Source organism: Ranitomeya imitator, chromosome 7 (genome assembly GCF_032444005.1).
Source record: "Ranitomeya imitator isolate aRanImi1 chromosome 7, aRanImi1.pri, whole genome shotgun sequence".
NCBI lineage: Eukaryota > Metazoa > Chordata > Amphibia > Anura > Dendrobatidae > Ranitomeya > Ranitomeya imitator.
Window position 1 is genome coordinate 224,437,278 of NC_091288.1, and position 20,201 is coordinate 224,457,478.

The following is a 20,201-nucleotide window of genomic DNA, read 5'->3' on the forward strand; positions in this document are numbered from 1 at the left end:
TCCTGCTACCTATATTGGCCCTTCAGTTTTGTACATTTACCCATGACATGTCCCTAGATGTCTCCTGGTCCCTACGTTGCACCCTCCACTTCTGTACAATCACCCATGACTTGTCCCTGGCTGTCTCCTGCTCCCTACGTTGCACCCTCCACTTCTGTACAATCACCCATAACTTGTTCCTGGATGTCTCTTGCTCACTAAGTTGCACCTTCCAGTTGTGTAGAATCACCTATGACTTGTTCTGGAGGTCTCTCCTGCTCCCTATATTGACCCCCAGTTCTACACAATAACCCATGACTTGTCCCTGGATGTCTCCTGCTCCCTACGTTGCAACCTCCAGTTCTACACAATCAGCCATGACTTGTCCTGGAAGTCACCCACTACCTATGATGCAGCCCCCAGTTCCATACAACCACCTATGACTTGTTCTGGAGGCCTCCCATTCCCTACATTGGCCATCCAGTTCTATGCAATCACTAATGGCGTGTCCTGGAGGTCTCCCTCTACCTATGATGAAGCCTTCAGGTCTATGACATCACCTATGACTTGTTCCTGGATTTCTCCTGATCCCTTCATTGCAGCCTCCAGTTATGTACAATCACCCCTGACTTGTCCTGGAGGTCATCCACTCCCTACATTGGCCCTCCAGTTCTATACAATCACCTAATACTTGTCCAGGAGGTCTCCGGCTCCCTACGTTGCAGCCTCCAGTTCTGCACAATCACCTATGACTTGTCCTGGAAGTCACCCACTACCTATGATGCAGCCCCCAGTTCCATACAACCACCTATGACTTGTTCTGGAGGCCTCCCATTCCCTACATTGGCCATCCAGTTCTATGCAATCACTAATGGCGTGTCCTGGAGGTCTCCCTCTACCTATGATGAAGCCTTCAGGTCTATGACATCACCTATGACTTGTTCCTGGATTTCTCCTGATCCCTTCATTGCAGCCTCCAGTTATGTACAATCACCCCTGACTTGTCCTGGAGGTCATCCACTCCCTACATTGGCCCTCCAGTTCTATACAATCACCTAATACTTGTCCAGGAGGTCTCCGGCTCCCTACGTTGCAGCCTCCAGTTCTGCACAATCACCTATGACTTGTCCTGGAGGTCTCCCACTACCTACGATGAAGTTTTCAGTTCTATGACATCACCTATGACTTGTTCCTGGATTTCTCCTGCTCCCTACGGTGCAGCCTCCAGTTCTGCACAATCACCTATGACTTGTCACTGGAGGACTTTCCCCTGAACTGGTAGTTGAATGGACAGATCAGAATGAGACACTCGGGGACTCACAGCTTTTGGTTGTTATTTCCATTTTCCTTACAGATCGGATCATACTTTGGATCAGCCTTGAGCATGGTTAAAATGTCTCCATCAGACTTTGTCTTGGTGGTCGGAGCCCCATCGTATTATTCTCCAGTAGCTCCAGGAGGACGAGTCTATCTGTGCCCGGTCTCTGCCCAGGTTTGACTTCTAAATATCTCACAGCCAGGAGCCTATGAATGATACCTATCTCCTGCAGAATGTTTGTGTTTTGGAGATCATGAGCAGCTCCTCTCCATGTTTGTAGACTGTGGAGGTCACTTCTCCATGTTTTACCCCATTGTTGGTCCCAACAGGCGATGAACTCTCAAAGAAGCCCTAACACCATCACCTGCCGTGAGACTCTTCAGGGTGAGAGCAGCGAATCTATGGGTTACTTTGGTGCAGCCATCACCGTTCTTCCAGACCTGACTGCAGATGGGTTTCTAGATCTTGCTGTTGGGGCCCCTTTTGAAAATGACGGTCAAGGAGCTTTGTATATCTTCCCAGGGAAGATTGGAGGCTTCAGAACGTCTCGTATACAGGTAAACATGTGGGTTATGATACAACAGCAGGCAAAATATGCAAAAGATAAGCAGCTTAACACCTAATTGAGCATCTGCCTCATCATGATGCGTAGACGCCATTTTTAGCTGTTGCTGAATGATTTACATTTCCTTTTGTTCTCCAGCGCATTGAGGGAAGTAAGATGGGAAGTGGAGTGCAGTTCTTTGGAAGATCACTGGCGGGTAACTTGGACATGACAAACGATGGGCTGCCGGATGTGACGGTGGGGGGAGAAGGTGTTGCCGTTATTTTGAGGTAAAAATGAGGCATCCGCCCCATGCAAGCTGTTCTATAAGCTGCTATATCATGCCATGCTTCATATGACTCGTAAAGGTCGTTTCCCCCCAAAACTAGGTAATCAGAAAAGTGGAGGATGTGTCACTACATAAATTGCCACACCTACCATGCAGACCTCTGTATAACCCCCTGGACCACCAAATTATTTGTCCCACAAATTTACAAAAATCACATAATGGTTTAACGGGACATTTAATCATTAGTCTGGGCAGACCATTCCAGGTTTTTTGTAGGATTTCATGACTTGCTGGGGTAATGGCCACTGACTCTTCCCGTGTTCTGTGCTCCTGGTCATGTTGTTGTTTTCCTCGTTCAGATCTCGGCCCGTCCTCCAGGTCAATGTGTCCATTACCTTCAAGCCCCTCGAGTTTCCTCTTTCTTCCTATGAATGCACAGATACCAGAAAACAACAGGTGACAGAAATTAATGTCTGCTTCAACCAAAGGCTGAAGAGCATCAAAGCGACAGGTAAGGTGGGTGGTATGGGAGTATGGCATATACCGATTTACGACCACATATGGACCCACACTGCAGTTACTGCTCAGCATGCGGTCCAGAAGAGGGTCCTCCACTATGATAGAGGGACTGTAATGAGGTCTGGGGTCTGACAGGTCCAGCATAGGATCCTTCATTTTGGCAGATGGAATATAATGAGGTCTGGGGTCTGACAGGTCCAGCATAGGATCCTTCATTTTGGCAGATGGAATGTAATGAGGTCTGGGGATCTGACAGGTCCACTATAGGATCCTTCATTTTGGCAGATGGAATGTTATGAGGTCTGGGGTCTCATAGGTCCACTATAGGATCCTTCATTTTGGCAGATGGAATATAATGAGGTCTGGGGATCTGACAGGTCCAGCATAGGATCCTTCATTTTGGCAGATGGAATGTAATGAGGTCTGGGGGTCTCACAGGTCTACTATAGGATCCTTCATTTTGGCAGATGGAATGTTATGAGGTCTGGGGGTCTCACAGGTCCACTATAGGATCCTTCATTTTGGCAGATGGAATGTAATGAGGTCTTGGGGTCTCACAGGTCCAGCATAGGATCCTTCATTTTGGCAGATGGATTGCAATGAGGTCTGGGGGTCTCACAGGTCCAGCATAGGATCCTTCATTTTGGCAGATGGATTGCAATGAGGTCTGGGGGTCTCACAGGTCCAGCATAGGATCCTTCATTTTGGCAGATGGAATGTTATGAGGTCTTGGGGTCTCACAGGTCCACTATAGGATTCTTCATTTTGGCAGATGGAATATAATGAGGTCTGGGATCTGACAGGTCCACTATAGGATCCTTCATTTTGGCAGATGGAATGTACTGAGGTCTGGGGATCTGACAGGTCCACTATAGGATCCTTCATTTTGGCAGATGGATTGTAATGAGGTCTGGGGGTCTGACAGGTCCAGCATAGGATCCTTCATTTTGGCAGATGGAATATAATGAGGTCTGGGATCTGACAGGTCCACTATAGGATCCTTCATTTTGGCAGATGGAATGTACTGAGGTCTGGGGATCTGACAGGTCCACTATAGGATCCTTCATTTTGGCAGATGGATTGTAATGAGGTCTGGGGGTCTGACAGGTCCAGCATAGGATCCTTCATTTTGGCAGATGGATTGTAATGAGGTCTGGGGATCTGACAGGTCCAGCATAGGATCCTTCATTTTGGCAGATGGATTGTAATGAGGTCTGGGGGTCTGACAGGTTCAGTAAAGGGTTCTCTTCTATACTATATACAGGGCTGAGATCCATGTCTGGACTTTGTGCAGTTCTCACCGATTCTCCTTTCTTCCAGGTGACACCATGGCATCAGTGGAGTACAACCTCCTGTTGGATGCAAGGCGCACCCAAAATCGTGCTGTCTTCTCTGGCCCCCCTGTACCTAAAGTTCGCGAGTTATCTTTATCTCGGGAGCTCAGAGGACCTCGGACCTGTGACAGATATGAAATCATTCTTCCTGTTAGTATCTACTATCCCCTCACAATATCCGATAACGCACTGACCATCAGAGGCCGTTTCTCTCCACTGGTGCACACTGATCTGCCACGTAACGTACCCGCTACTCTCACACGAGCCTTTTCTAGGAGTCCTAATATCTCTTAGAAGCTGATGTTCTTGTTGGATCTCATTTTAGTGAAAGATGAGGAGCAGGAGAGGAAGGATTGATTAGTACCATACTTTCGCCCCTCTAGGAGGGCAAGGGTGGCAGATATTATGGAATGGAAATAAAAGGCTCTTTATTTAGTTCTGTATCACAAGGTGGAGGTGATTACTAATATCTGTCCTGCAAAAGAAAACATACAAAATTTGACATACTGTACCTATGTACACAGGAGAAGAACCCCGAAACAACACTACTAATGTATATCTCATTTCACCTCATTAATGAGTCCTCTGCTCAGCAACTCTACTTCTATCTACCATTGTCTGGACATTTATATGGAGCTTGTTCTCTGCACAACACCTCCACTTCTCAGTACCATTGTCTGGACATTTATACAGAGCTTATTCTCTGCTCATCACCTCCACTTCTCTGTACCATTGTCTGGACATTTATATGGAGCTTGTCCTCTTCTTATCACCTCCACTTTTCTGTGCCATTGTCTGGACATTTATATAGAGCTTGTTCTCTACTCATCACCTCCACTTCTCTGTTCCATTGTCTGGACATTTATATGGAGCTTGTTCTCTGCTGATCACCTCCACTTTTCTGTACCATTGTCTGGACATTTATATGGAGCTTGTTCTCTTCTTATCACCTCCACTTTTCTGTGCCACTGTCTGGACATTTATATGGAGCTTGTTCTCTTCTTATCACCTCCACTTTTCTGTGCCATTGTCTGGACATTTATATGGAGCTTGTTCTCTACTTATCACCTCCACTTCTCTGTGCCATTGTCTGGACATTTATATGGAGCTTGTTCTCTGCTCATCACCTCCACTTTTCTGTGCCATTGTCTGGACATTTATATGGAGCTTGTTCTCTACTTATCACCTCCACTTCTCTGTTCCATTGTCTGGACATTTATATGGAGCTTGTTCTCTGCTGATCACCTCCACTTTTCTGTACCATTGTCTGGACATTTATATGGAGCTTGTTCTCTTCTTATCACCTCCACTTTTCTGTGCCATTGTCTGGACATTTATATGGAGCTTGTTCTCTTCTTATCACCTCCACTTTTCTGTGCCATTGTCTGGACATTTATATGGAGCTTATTTTTTGCTTATCACCTCCACTTCTCTGTGCCATTGTCTGGACATTTATATGGAGCTTGTTCTCTGCTCATCGCCTCCAATTTTCTGTGCCATTGTCTGGACATTTATATGGAGCTTGTTCTCTACTCATCACCTCCACTTCTCTGTGCCATTGTCTGGACATTTATATGGAGCTTGTTCTCTTCTTATCACCTCCATTTCTCTGTACCATTGTCTGGACATTTATATGGAGCTTGTTATCTTCTAATCACCTCCACTTCTCTGTGCCATTGTCTGGACATTTATATGCAGCTTGTTCTCTACTCATCACCTCCACTTCTCTGTACCATTGTCTGGACATTTATATGGAGCTTGTTCTCTGCTCATCACCTCCAATTTTCTGTGCCATTGTCTGGACATTTATATGGAGCTTGTTCTCTGCTCATCACCTCCACTTCTCTGTGCCATTGTCTGGACATTTATATGGAGCTTGTTCTCTTCTTATCACCTCCACTTTTCTGTGCCATTGTCTGGACATTTATATGGAGCTTGTTCTCTACTTATCACCTCCACTTCTCTGTGCCATTGTCTGGACATTTATATGGAGCTTGTTCTCTGCTCATCACCTCCACTTTTCTGTGCCATTGTCTGGACATTTATATGGAGCTTGTTCTCTACTTATCACCTCCACTTCTCTGTTCCATTGTCTGGACATTTATATGGAGCTTGTTCTCTGCTGATCACCTCCACTTTTCTGTACCATTGTCTGGACATTTATATGGAGCTTGTTCTCTTCTTATCACCTCCACTTTTCTGTGCCATTGTCTGGACATTTATATGGAGCTTGTTCTCTTCTTATCACCTCCACTTTTCTGTGCCATTGTCTGGACATTTATATGGAGCTTGTTCTTTGCTTATCACCTCCACTTCTCTGTGCCATTGTCTGGACATTTATATGGAGCTTGTTCTCTGCTCATCGCCTCCAATTTTCTGTGCCATTGTCTGGACATTTATATGGAGCTTGTTCTCTACTCATCACCTCCACTTCTCTGTACCATTGTCTGGGCATTTATATGGAGCTTGTTCTCTTCTTATCACCTCCACTTCTCTGTACCATTGTCTGGACATTTATATGGAGCTTGTTCTCTTCTAATCACCTCCACTTCTCTGTGCCATTGTCTGGACATTTATATGCAGCTTGTTCTCTACTCATCACCTCCACTTCTCTGTACCATTGTCTGGACATTTATATGGAGCTTGTTCTCTGCTCATCACCTCCAATTTTCTGTGCCATTGTCTGGACATTTATATGGAGCTTGTTCTCTGCTCATCACCTCCACTTCTCTGTGCCATTGTCTGGACATTTATATGGAGCTTGTTCTCTGCTCATCACCTCCAATTTTCTGTGCCATTGTCTGGAAATTTATATGGAGCTTGTTCTCTACTCATCACCTCCACTTCTCTGTACCATTGTCTGGACATTTATATGGAGCTTGTTCTCTTCTTATCACCTTCACTTTTCTGTACCATTGTCTGGACATTTATATGGAGCTTGTTCTATTCTTATCACCTCCACTTCTCTGTGCCATTGTCTGGACATTTATATGGAGATTGTTCTCTACTTATCACCTCCACTTCTCTGTTCCATTGTCTGGACATTTATATGGAGCTTGTTCTCTACTTATCACCTCCACTTCTCTGTTCCATTGTCTGGACATTTATATGGAGCTTGTTCTCTGCTGATCACCTCCACTTTTCTGTACCATTGTCTGGACATTTATATGGAGCTTGTTCTCTTCTTATCACCTCCACTTTTCTGTGCCATTGTCTGGACATTTATATGGAGCTTGTTCTCTTCTTATCACCTCCACTTTTCTGTGCCATTGTCTGGACATTTATATGGAGCTTGTTCTCTACTCATCACCTCCACTTCTCTGTTCCATTGTCTGGACATTTATATGGAGCTTGTTCTCTGCTGATCACCTCCACTTTTCTGTACCATTGTCTGGACATTTATATGGAGCTTGTTCTTTGCTTATCACCTCCACTTCTCTGTGCCATTGTCTGGACATTTATATGGAGCTTGTTCTCTGCTCATCACCTCCAATTTTCTGTGCCATTGTCTGGACATTTATATGGAGCTTGTTCTCTACTCATCACCTCCACTTCTCTGTGCCATTGTCTGGACATTTATATGGAGCTTGTTCTCTGCTCATCACCTCCAATTTTCTGTGCCATTGTCTGGAAATTTATATGGAGCTTGTTCTCTACTCATCACCTCCACTTCTCTGTACCATTGTCTGGACATTTATATGGAGCTTGTTCTCTTCTTATCACCTTCACTTTTCTGTACCATTGTCTGGACATTTATATGGAGCTTGTTCTATTCTTATCACCTCCACTTCTCTGTGCCATTGTCTGGACATTTATATGGAGATTGTTCTCTACTTATCACCTCCACTTCTCTGTTCCATTGTCTGGACATTTATATGGAGCTTGTTCTCTACTTATCACCTCCACTTCTCTGTTCCATTGTCTGGACATTTATATGGAGCTTGTTCTCTGCTGATCACCTCCACTTTTCTGTACCATTGTCTGGACATTTATATGGAGCTTGTTCTCTTCTTATCACCTCCACTTTTCTGTGCCATTGTCTGGACATTTATATGGAGCTTGTTCTCTTCTTATCACCTCCACTTTTCTGTGCCATTGTCTGGACATTTATATGGAGCTTGTTCTCTACTCATCACCTCCACTTCTCTGTTCCATTGTCTGGACATTTATATGGAGCTTGTTCTCTGCTGGTCACCTCCACTTTTCTGTACCATTGTCTGGACATTTATATGGAGCTTGTTCTTTGCTTATCACCTCCACTTCTCTGTGCCATTGTCTGGACATTTATATGGAGCTTGTTCTCTGCTCATCACCTCCAATTTTCTGTGCCATTGTCTGGACATTTATATGGAGCTTGTTCTCTACTCATCACCTCCACTTCTCTGTACCATTGTCTGGACATTTATATGGAGCTTATTCTCTTCTTATAACCTCCACTTCTCTGTGCCATTGTCTGGACATTTATATGGAGCTTGTTCTCTGCTCATCACCTCCACTTCTCTGTGCCATTGTCTGGACATTTATATGGAGCTTGTTCTCTTCTTATCACCTCCACTTCTCTGTACCATTGTCTGGACATTTATATGGAGCTTGTTCTCTTCTAATCACCTCCACTTCTCTGTGCCATTGTCTGGACATTTATATGCAGCTTGTTCTCTACTCATCACCTCCACTTCTCTGTGCCATTGTCTGGACATTTATATGGAGCTTGTTCTCTGCTCATCACCTCCAATTTTCTGTGCCATTGTCTGGAAATTTATATGGAGCTTGTTCTCTACTCATCACCTCCACTTCTCTGTACCATTGTCTGGACATTTATATGGAGCTTGTTCTCTTCTTATCACCTTCACTTTTCTGTACCATTGTCTGGACATTTATATGGAGCTTGTTCTATTCTTATCACCTCCACTTCTCTGTGCCATTGTCTGGACATTTATATGGAGCTTTTTCTCATCTTATCACCTCCACTTCTCAGTACCATTGTCTGGACATTTATATGGAGCTTGTTCTCTTCTTATCACCTTCACTTCTCTGTGCCATTGTCTGGACATTAATATGGAGCTTTTTCTCTACTCATCACCTCCACTTCTCTGTACCATTGTCTGGACATTTATATGGAGCTTGTTCTCTTCTTATCTCTTCTAATACCCTATATTAAGGGTCACCAATCTAACCCAAGAAGAGGTGCGAAACCGGCTAAATAAGATTAAAATAGATAAATCTCCGGGTCCGGATGGCATACACCCACGAGTACTAAGAGAACTAAGTAATGTAATAGATAAACCATTATTTCTTATTTTTAGTGACTCTATAGCGACAGGGTCTGTTCCGCAGGACTGGCGCATAGCAAATGTGGTGCCAATATTCAAAAAGGGCTCTAAAAGTGAACCTGGAAATTATAGGCCAGTAAGTCTAACCTCTATTGTTGGTAAAATATTTGAAGGGTTTCTGAGGGATGTTATTCTGGATTATCTCAATGAGAATAACTGTTTACCTCCATATCAGCATGGGTTTATGAGAAATCGCTCCTGTCAAACCAATCTAATCAGTTTTTATGAAGAGGTAAGCTATAGGCTGGACCACGGTGAGTCATTGGACGTGGTATATCTCGATTTTTCCAAAGCGTTTGATACCGTGCCGCACAAGAGGTTGGTACACAAAATGAGAATGCTTGGTCTGGGGGAAAATGTGTGTAAATGGGTTAGTAACTGGCTTAGTGATAGAAAGCAGAGGGTGGTTATAAATAGTATAGTCTCTAACTGGGTCGCTGTGACCAGTGGGGTATCGCAGGGGTCAGTATTGGGACCTGTTCTCTTCAACATATTCATTAATGATCTGGTAGAAGGTTTACACAGTAAAATATCGATATTTGCAGATGATACAAAACTCTGTAAAGCAGTTAATACAAGAGAAGATAGTATTCTGCTACAGATGGATCTGGATAAGTTGGAAACTTGGGCTGAAAGGTGGCAGATGAGGTTTAACAATGATAAATGTAAGGTTATACACATGGGAAGAAGGAATCAATGTCACCATTACACACTGAACGGGAAACCACTGGGTAAATCTGACAGGGAGAAGGACTTGGGGATCCTAGTTAATGATAAACTTACCTGGAGCAGCCAGTGCCAGGCAGCAGCTGCCAAGGCAAACAGGATCATGGGGTGCATTAAAAGAGGTCTGGATACACATGATGAGAGCATTATACTGCCTCTGTACAAATCCCTAGTTAGACCGCACATGGAGTACTGTGTCCAGTTTTGGGCACCGGTGCTCAGGAAGGATATAATGGAACTAGAGAGAGTACAAAGGAGGGCAACAAAATTAATAAAGGGGATGGGAGAACTACAATACCCAGATAGATTAGCGAAATTAGGATTATTTAGTCTAGAAAAAAGACGACTGAGGGGCGATCTAATAACCATGTATAAGTATATAAGGGGACAATACAAATATCTCGCTGAAGATCTGTTTATACCAAGGAAGGTGACGGGCACAAGGGGGCATTCTTTGCGTCTGGAGGAGAGAAGGTTTTTCCACCAACATAGAAGAGGATTCTTTACTGTTAGGGCAGTGAGAATCTGGAATTGCTTGCCTGAGGAGGTGGTGATGGCGAACTCAGTCGAGGGGTTCAAGAGAGGCCTGGATGTCTTCCTGGAGCAGAACAATATTGTATCATACAATTATTAGGTTCTGTAGAAGGACGTAGATCTGGGTATTTATTATGATGGAATATAGGCTGAACTGGATGGACAAATGTCTTTTTTCGGCCTTACTAACTATGTTACTATGTTACTATGTTATCACCTTCACTTCTCTGTGCCATTGTCTGGACATTTATATGGAGCTTTTTCTCATCTTATCACCTCCACTTCTCAGTACCATTGTCTGGACATTTATATGGAGCTTGTTCTCTTCTTATCACCTTCACTTCTCTGTGCCATTGTCTGGACATTAATATGGAGCTTTTTCTCTACTCATCACCTCCACTTCTCTGTACCATTGTCTGGACATTTATATGGAGCTTGTTCTCTTCTTATCACCTTCACTTCTCTGTGCCATTGTCTGGACATTTATATGGAGCTTGTTCTCTACTCATCACCTCCACTTCTCTGTACGATTTTCTGGTATTAATATGGGGCTTGTTCTCTTCTCATCACCTGCACTTCTCTGTGCCATTGTGTGGACATTTTTATGGAGCTTGTTCTCTATTCATCACCTCAACCTCTCTGTGCCATTGTCTGGATATTTATATGGAGCTTGTTCTCTGCTCATCACCTCCACGTCTCTGTATCATTGTCTGGACATTATTATGGAGCTTGTTCTTTATCATCACCTGCACTTCTCTACATGATTTTCTGAATATTAATATGGAGTTTGTTCTCTAATCATCACCTCCCCTTCTCTGTACCATTAATAAATGGCTACTTCTTGGCTTGAATTGAGCTGATTAGCAGACCATTCACAGCTAGAGTTGGCCAGTGTAAATGCACCTTAACATTTGAGGCCAAATGTACGAGGCAACATATGATATAAAAAGGAGCCCTGGATTAGTTTCAAACTTCGATAGTTTTTAAAGCTTAAGGTAGACTTAAGTCCTTTGAGTTCAGCCTTTACTCTAATGTTTACCCAGTGGAAGCAAAACCCCCATGATGCAGATGCCAATTGCTCCATATTGGGGGGAAAATTCCTTTCCTACTTCACATACGGCAATCAGATGAGTTCCCTGGACCAACATCCACCGCAGAATCTTGTAGCCAAACAATAACAATATTCTGTTCATATGTGTGAATCTGTTTTCCTTTTTTTTCTCGCTCTTTGATCCTCAGGAGTGTGTGGAGGACTCTCTAACTCCTCTTCGCGTCAGTCTCAACTTCTCATTGATTGGGAATCCCGTTCTTAGTGAGGACTCACAACGCAGCCACTCAGGAGAGGTGAGAAGGCAACTCCCAGGAGAAGTCATTATTGTCTTGTAATGTATGGTGGATGGTTGGCGCTGAGGCTGGTGGTCACAGTGTGGGATCATCACTGGGCACACTGGGCATCACTTAGGGCACATGTGGAGAATGCTGGACCATTCTGCATCTACAGACTGTGGGGAATTCCTCCCTGTCCCACTCATTGCTATAAATTGTCTTTTTTGTAGATCTCCTTTGAGAAGAATTGTGGTGTTGACAGCGTGTGTAGAGATAACCTGAGCATGAATCTCACCTTCAGTGGGTAAGCACTGCCTTTGTCTTGTCCATAGCCAGCTCTCATGAAGCTATACCACATCTGTGACAGTCTCAATCTCATCTCTCTCGCAGTCTCCAGCACCTGGTAGTCGGTTTGTTTCTTGATGTAAACCTAACAGTGTCAGTGACAAATAAAGGGGATGACTCATACAATGCTCGAGTCTTAATTCCCTTCCCGCAAAACCTGTCTTATCGTAGAGTGTCTCTTCTACAGGTATGTCTCTTTCTTTTGGTTGATGTCTCTTCTTGCACTGGACAAGTTTAGATAGTGCTTATTTTTTGTTCTTTCTGTTCTATAGAGTAACAAGCGGGTTACAATCACATGCTCGACTCTCGACAGCCTGAGAACTGTGAGCTGTGGAGTCAACCAGCCTCTGTTGAGACCCAACACCACGGTAAGAGTCCTCCAGAGACAGCGGAACCACATCGTGTCACACCTTACTGGGGGAGATGATGAGTATTTGCTGTTTAGCTGTCACCCTCTTGCTGCCAGTAGCCTTTGAGGCTTACTTGTAGACTCATGCTTGACCTGTTGTCCAGATAAGTGGTCATTGAGCAGAATCCCACATGATGTCTGACTGTTATCAGATCGTGAAGCCAGGAGAAGCTTCTAGGTGAGAAGGCAACCAAGGCATGTGCCCAAGTAGTGTACTAACAAGTCATTATCCCTTGATCAAGGCATTTAGATGGATGAAAGAAAGCCTCTTTACGATCCTTGATACTTCCATACAAGAATCCCATAAAGAGTATTAATGAGACCAATAAAAGAAACAAGTTCTGACCCAGCGGTGAATATGGGCGACTGTAAGATCTATTTCTTGGCCAATATCCATTAATTGCACTTTATATCATGGTCACAGCTTGCATATTCACCAATCTCCATGGCCAGCTGCAGTCAAGGTTTGTGCCCCGAATCTTCAGTCTCATGTTGATTTACTTTCCTGGGTTTCTTTCAGGCTATCTTCTTGGTCAGTTTTTATGTTGCACCCTCATCGGATTTGGGAGATTCATTAACTATGACGGCCAATGTGACTAGGTAACAACCCAACCTGTCCAGAGGGCAGTGTCCAGACGCTGACTGTACAATTCATGGCTGTAATTCATTCTCCATGTGTCTTTACAGTGATAATAACGCAACGGCTCCAAATGACCAGATGAAGTCCTCAGCCACCATAAAAGTGCTTTACTCAATCTTTGTGACCATCACCAGGTGAGCGAAGAGAGACATCTGTGTGGTATCTAAAATCCATGCAGTTTAGGCTAAGCTGCGAGAAGAGCACACGTTCAATGAGGCCATCATGTGGGGATGACATGGCAGGATTTGTATGTATTTCAGCCTTGAAGAATCCAGTAAATATGAGAACTTTACATCCCCAGAGCCGAGTATTAGCCACATATACAGGGTGAGGATATTCATGTGTTGTGTGAGGTCTCCTTCTCTGGATATCAGAGCATGCTCTTAGGTATGTCTATTTCTGAGGCATTGTCTACTCTTCTGGTCTGCAGGTGACAAATCAGAGAGAACGTTTGTTTCCACTGTCCGTAATATTCCTGATTCCCGTTCGTTTGGGAGAAAGTGTCATCTGGGAGACACCAAACATTACCAACTCAAAGGTAGATCAATACATTTCTACAGGATGGAAACCATGTCTAGGATATCCTGATACCATGTAATCTCCACCCGTTACTTCTACAAGGCAAGATCTAATCCTGAGTTCTAGGTGTCTTCCTCAGCATTAGGTCTCAAGCCCAACACTAGGTGTCACCCCAAGAATAAGTCTCTTATCCAACACTAGGTATATTCCCCAACACTAGGTCTCCTCCTCATTACTACTCGGTCTATTCCCCAACACTAGGTCTCCTCCTCATTACTACTCGGTCTATTCCACAGCACTAGGTCTCACCACAACAATATGTCTCTTATTCAGAATTAGGTGTCATCCCCAACATTAGATCCCATCCCCAATGCTAGGTCTCTTCCTCAAAATTGCGACGTCTTATCCCCAACACTAGATCTATTTGCCTCATTTTGAAGACTTCTGCTATTTTCTGCACTTTTTCAGTGTTTCTTATTTTCGAGTATTTTTTATCTATGACTCTTTTGTGTTGTAGCCTTGGCTCACTAAATGTATGACGATCGGTTTAATTGAAGGAGCAAAGAACTACCAGGAGCTCCTGAAAGCGAGTCCAGTTCTGGTAAGAACCTCTATGTCCCACTATCTTTTATCATTCACCTGCTGCATAGGACACACAGGAGCACCTCTACTGGGGTGAGCTACTTCCATATTGTATAACATGGCACATACAAGTCCTCACCACCTCAGTCAGTAACCCAGACCTAGATTGAACTGGCCACCCCAGCTGAACAACCTCTGGGTCACTAGAAGATAAGTGGCATCTAAACTCAGACACTGACTCAAAAATGCCATCGGCATGAGCATCACAAAAGTGTGAAGCAACCACATGGCAAACCTAAGAGGCAGGTAACCATAAGAATTCCTATCACGGAAGGAAACTGTAACCATCAGAACCTGGGCTGGTTGTTCAATAATACACCAGATTTAGAAAAGCAGGGTTCTCTGTGACTAGGCCACATAACATACCAGCATTGAGCACCGGTCCATGCAATGCAGCACTATAGACGATCAGGACTAGTTGTGGACTCACAATCAGCTCCTCCCCAAGGCACATGTATAGGAACCAAGTCCTCTGAATATGTGACTAAGCTTCTATTAAGTTGTAAGAGGAGCAATTGAGTTATATTTTCTATCGGTCCTGCATATAAATAATAGCAATGATGACTCCATTACTCTTCATCTTCTTCCTTGTCTCCTTCCACAGAACTGCTCTGTTGGTACTTGTCTCAGAACTGACTGTAACATCAGCAATCTGGAGAAGGATGAATCAGTGACCTTCACCATCAGCGGGCTGGTGACCAAAGACTGGGAAATGCAGGTCCTGACACAGTTACTGTGTAGAGAAGATCTATATGGTTCAGACGTAAACAGGATATAGATGGGTGGTCCATTGCGCCCCACATCCCCTTTATTACTATCAGTCTTCAGACAGTATGGAAACTATATTGATTTGGGTCCTCAGTGCTAGAGATGGCAGATTGGTGAGGCCTAGGCAGGAAGTCTTCCTTGTGAGAGGTATTCACTATGAGCTTACCATGCGTGACGCCAACTCTAGGAAGTCCAGAATATGAGAGGTGTCCACCAGGAGGAGACCATGGGTGAGACCTAATCAGGAATTGCTCTATGTGAGAGATGTCCACCATGAGCAAGGCCTAGCCAGGACATTTTCAACATAGGAGCTATCCACTATTAGAACATCACAAGAGAGGCATAGTCAGGGAATTCTCAACATGGTAGGTATCCACCATGAAGGCAACATGGGTCTGAAAATTCTAAACATAGGATCTGTCCATCATGAGGTCATCATGGGTAAGGCCTAGTCAGGAAATTCTCAATTTAGGAGCTATCCACCGTCAGGGCATTGTGGATGGGGTCTAGTTATGAAGACCTACAAATGGGAGCTATCGACCACCGGTGAGGTGAAGTCAGGAAGACCTCCACAGGGAAAATATCCACCATGAGGACACCACTACTGAGGCCTCGTCAGTTAGTCTGATATGTGGAATCATACAGCTAAACCTAATTTTGTCCCAGGGTGGCAGCTAGATAATTTTCCTGTGCAGTGTGCCACCCCCAATCCGCCGGGACCTGTGTAGTCTGTGGTAAGATGTGATATATTGGTAGTGGACAGAAATATTTGATATCATATTTTTTTGTTTCAGACTGAACAGAAAAAAATATTGCTCCAGAGCTCAGCAGAAATTCGTTATGACCTCGGGATGTATTTCATGGAGCAGAACTTCACCAAAGCTCAGGTACCAACCACCGCCATGTTCAGTAGTGTACTCCATGTTATATGTCAAGGGAGATGATGGAGTCAGGTCTTCTTTCTATAATGTTTTGTACATATGGTGGGGCGTCTATTAAGGATGGTGACATCCTGGGGGTTCGGGACTTATAAATTGTAAAGTGCTATGGAATATGTTGGTGCTATAGAACTAAAATTATTACTATCTCTGCACAGAATATCAGATGTTCATATCTGCGATGCGCTCTTCATTATCTGGGCTACACTTTCCATTATCTGGGCCTCTAACTTCATTTTTTGGGCTTTGTTATTCATTATTTTGTACTACTCTGTATGTTACCAGGATATTTGGGCTGCGCTTTCCATTATCCAGGCTATGCTCTTCATTATCTGGGTTGCCCAATCAGTTATCTCAGCTACACTATCTATTATCTGTGCTACATTCTCTGTTATCTGGGCTACTCTCCTCATTATCTGGGCTGCCCTGTCTGTTATCTCAGATACACTATCTATTATCTGGGCTACATTCTCTATTATTATCATTATTATTATTATACATTTTTATAGCGTCATTTATTCCATGGCGCTTTACATGTGAACGGGGCAAATATAGACAAGTACAATAAACATGATGAAAACAAGGCACACACAAGTACAGGAGGAGAGAAGACCCTGCCCGCGAGGGCTCACAATCTACAAGGGATGGGTGAGGATACAGGAGGAGAGAGGACCCTGCCCGTGAGGGCTCACAATCTACAAGGGATGGGTGAGGATACAGGAGGAGAGAGGACCCTGCCCGCGAGGGCTCACAATCTACAAGGGATGGGTGAGGATACAGGAGGAGAGAGGACCCTGCCCGCGAGGGCTCACAATCTACAAGGGATGGGTGAGGATACAGGAGGAGAGAGGACCCTGCCCGCGAGGGCTCACAATCTACAAGGGATGGGTGAGGATACAGGAGGAGAGAGGACCCTGCCCGCGAGGGCTCACAATCTACAAGGGATGGGTGAGGATACAGGAGGAGAGAGGACCCTGCCCGCGAGGGCTCAGTCTACAGGGGATGGGTGAGAATACAGGAGGAGAGAGGACCCTGCCCGCGAGGGCTCACAATCTACAAGGGATGGCTGAGGATACAGGAGGAGAGAGGACCCTGCCCGCGAGGGCTCACAATCTACAAGGGATGGGTGAGGATACAGGAGGAGAGAGGACCCTGCCCGCGAGGGCTCAGTCTACAGGGGATGGGTGAGAATACAGGAGGAGAGAGGACCCTGCCCGCGAGGGCTCACAATCTACAAGGGATGGCTGAGGATACAGGAGGAGAGAGGACCCTGCCCGCGAGGGCTCACAATCTACAAGGAATGGGTGAGGATACAGGAGGAGAGAGGACCCTGCCCGCGAGGGCTCACAATCTACAAGGGATGGGTGAGGATACAGGAGGAGAGAGGACCCTGCCCGCGAGGGCTCACAATCTACAAGGGATGGGTGAGGATACAGTAGGAGAGAGGACCCTGCCCGCGATGGCTCACAATCTACAAGGGATGGGTGAGGATACAGGAGGAGAGAGGACCCTGCCCGCGAGGGCTCACAATCTACAAGGGATGGGTGAGGATACAGGAGGAGAGAGGACCCTGCCCGCGAGGGCTCAGTCTACAGGGGATGGGTGAGAATACAGGAGGAGAGAGGACCCTGCCCGCGAGGGCTCACAATCTACAAGGGATGGCTGAGGATACAGGAGGAGAGAGGACCCTGCCCGCGAGGGCTCACAATCTACAAGGGATGGGTGAGGATACAGGAGGAGAGAGGACCCTGCCCGCGAGGGCTCACAATCTACAAGGGATGGGTGAGGATACAGGAGGAGAGAGGACCCTGCCCGCGAGGGCTCACAATCTACAAGGGATGGGTGAGGATACAGTAGGAGAGAGGACCCTGCCCGCGATGGCTCACAATCTACAAGGGATGGGTGAGGATACAGGAGGAGAGAGGACCCTGCCCGCGAGGGCTCACAATCTACAAGGGATGGGTGAGGATATAGGAGGAGAGAGGACCCTGCCCGCGAGGGCTCACAATCTACAAGGGATGGGTGAGGATACAGGAGGAGAGAGGACCCTGCCCGCGAGGGCTCACAATCTACAAGGGATGGGTGAGGATACAGTAGGAGAGAGGACCCTGCCCGCGATGGCTCACAATCTACAAGGGATGGGTGAGGATACAGGAGGAGAGAGGACCCTGCCCGCGAGGGCTCACAATCTACAAGGGATGGGTGAGGATACAGGAGGAGAGAGGACCCTGCCCGCGAGGGCTCACAATCTACAAGGGATGGGTGAGGATACAGGAGGAGAGAGGACCCTGCCCACGAGGGCTCACAATCTACAAGGGATGGGTGAGGATACAGGAGGAGAGAGGACCCTGCCCGCGAGGGCTCACAATCTACAAGGGATGGGTGAGGATACAGGAGGAGAGAGGACCCTGCCCGCGAGGGCTCACAATCTACAAGGGATGGGTGAGGATACAGGAGGAGAGAGGACCCTGCCCACGAGGGCTCAGTCTACACAGGATGGGTGAGGATACACTAGGTGAGGGTAGAGCTGGTCATGTGGCGGTTCAGTAAACTGGGGATCACTGCAGGTTGTAGGATTGTCGGAAGAGGTAGGTCTTCAGGTTCTTTTTGAAGGTTTCCGTGGTAGGCGAGAGTCTGATGTGTTGTGGTAGAGGGTTCCAGAGTATGGGGGAAGCACGGGAGAAGTCTTGGATGCGGTTGTGGGAGGAAGAGATAAGAGGGGAGTAGAGAAGGAGATCATGAGATGATCGAAGGTTGCGTGTAGGTAGGTACCGGGAGACCATGTCACAGATGTATGGAGGAGACAGGTTGTGGGTGGCTTTGTGTGTCATTGTTAGTGTTTTGAACTGTAGCCTCTGGGCAATGGGGAGCCAGAGAAGGGCCTGGCAGAGAGGAGAGGCTGGGGAATAATGAGGAGACAGGTGGATTAGTCGGGCAGCAGAGTTTAGGATGGATTGGAGGGGTGCGAGAGTGGTAGAGGGGAGTCCACAGAGCAGGAGGTTGCAGTAGTTGAGGCAGGAGATGAGGGCATGGACTAGTGTTTTTGTGGTGTTGGGGTCAAGGAAAGCACGGATCCGGGAAATGTTTTTGAGTTGGAATCGGCAAGAGGAGGCAAGGGCTTGGATATGTAGCTTGAAAGAGAGGGTAGAGTCAAGGATCACCCCGAGGCACCGAGCGTGCGGGACTGAGGAAAGTGAACAGCCATTTACATTGATGGATAGGTCGGGTGGAGGGGCAGAGTGAGATGGGAGAAAGATGAAGAATTCTGTTTTGTCCATGTTCAGTTTTAGAAAACGAGCAGAAAAGAAGGATGAAATAGCAGACAGACAGTGAGGGATTTTGGTCAGTAAGGAGGTGAGGTCGGGTCCAGATAGGTAGATCTGCGTGTCATCAGCGTAGAGATGATATTGTAAACCGTGGGATTCTATGAGCTGTCACAGGCCGAAGGTGTAGATGGAGAAGAGTAGGGGTCCTAGAACTGAGCCTTGGGGAACACCGACAAGGGGCGAGATGAGGAGGTGGTGTGGGGGAGGGAGACACTGAATGTCCGGTCTGTTAGGTATGATGAGATCCAGGATAGGGCCAAGTCTGTGATGCCAAGAGATGAGAGAATCTGTAGCAGGAGGGAATGGTCCACAGTGTCAAAGGCAGAAGACAGGTCCAGAAGAAGGAGGACAGAGTAGTGTCGCTTGCTCTTGGCGGTTAGTAGGTCGTTGGTCACTTTAGTTATGGCAGTTTCAGTTGAGTGATCTGGGCTGCCCTGTCTGTTATCTCAGCTACACTATCTATTATCTGGGCTACATTCTCTGTTATCTGGGCTACTCTGCCCAGAGGGCTGCGCTCTGTGTTATCTGGTCCTCTCTCCTCATTATCTGGGCTGCCCTGTGTGTTATTTAAGATACACTCTCTGTTATCTGGGCTACTCTGCCTACAGAGCTGCGCTCTCTGTTCTCTGATCCTCTCTCTTCATTATCTGGGCTACGCTACCCATTATCTGGGCTACTGTTTCACCAATCACGACACTAATGCATGGTTTCCCTT

General features: G+C 45.8%; 1 protein-coding gene across 1 annotated transcript in view; it reads left to right on the plus strand.

Annotated features, from left to right (window-relative positions):
- LOC138645706 (integrin alpha-X-like) overlaps positions 1–20,201 on the plus strand; it is a 78,021-nt gene that overhangs the window by 45,570 nt on the left and 12,250 nt on the right. Inside the window, exons 13-28 of the mRNA XM_069735184.1 lie at positions 1,334–1,471; positions 1,627–1,854; positions 2,001–2,131; positions 2,490–2,641; positions 3,970–4,133; positions 11,813–11,917; positions 12,130–12,203; positions 12,290–12,431; positions 12,517–12,612; positions 13,174–13,253; positions 13,341–13,427; positions 13,554–13,620; positions 13,724–13,831; positions 14,330–14,413; positions 15,059–15,172; positions 16,017–16,109. Coding sequence (XP_069591285.1) covers positions 1,334–1,471; positions 1,627–1,854; positions 2,001–2,131; positions 2,490–2,641; positions 3,970–4,133; positions 11,813–11,917; positions 12,130–12,203; positions 12,290–12,431; positions 12,517–12,612; positions 13,174–13,253; positions 13,341–13,427; positions 13,554–13,620; positions 13,724–13,831; positions 14,330–14,413; positions 15,059–15,172; positions 16,017–16,109 — 1,863 coding nt within the window. The remainder of the gene's footprint in view (positions 1–1,333; positions 1,472–1,626; positions 1,855–2,000; positions 2,132–2,489; positions 2,642–3,969; positions 4,134–11,812; positions 11,918–12,129; positions 12,204–12,289; positions 12,432–12,516; positions 12,613–13,173; positions 13,254–13,340; positions 13,428–13,553; positions 13,621–13,723; positions 13,832–14,329; positions 14,414–15,058; positions 15,173–16,016; positions 16,110–20,201) is intronic.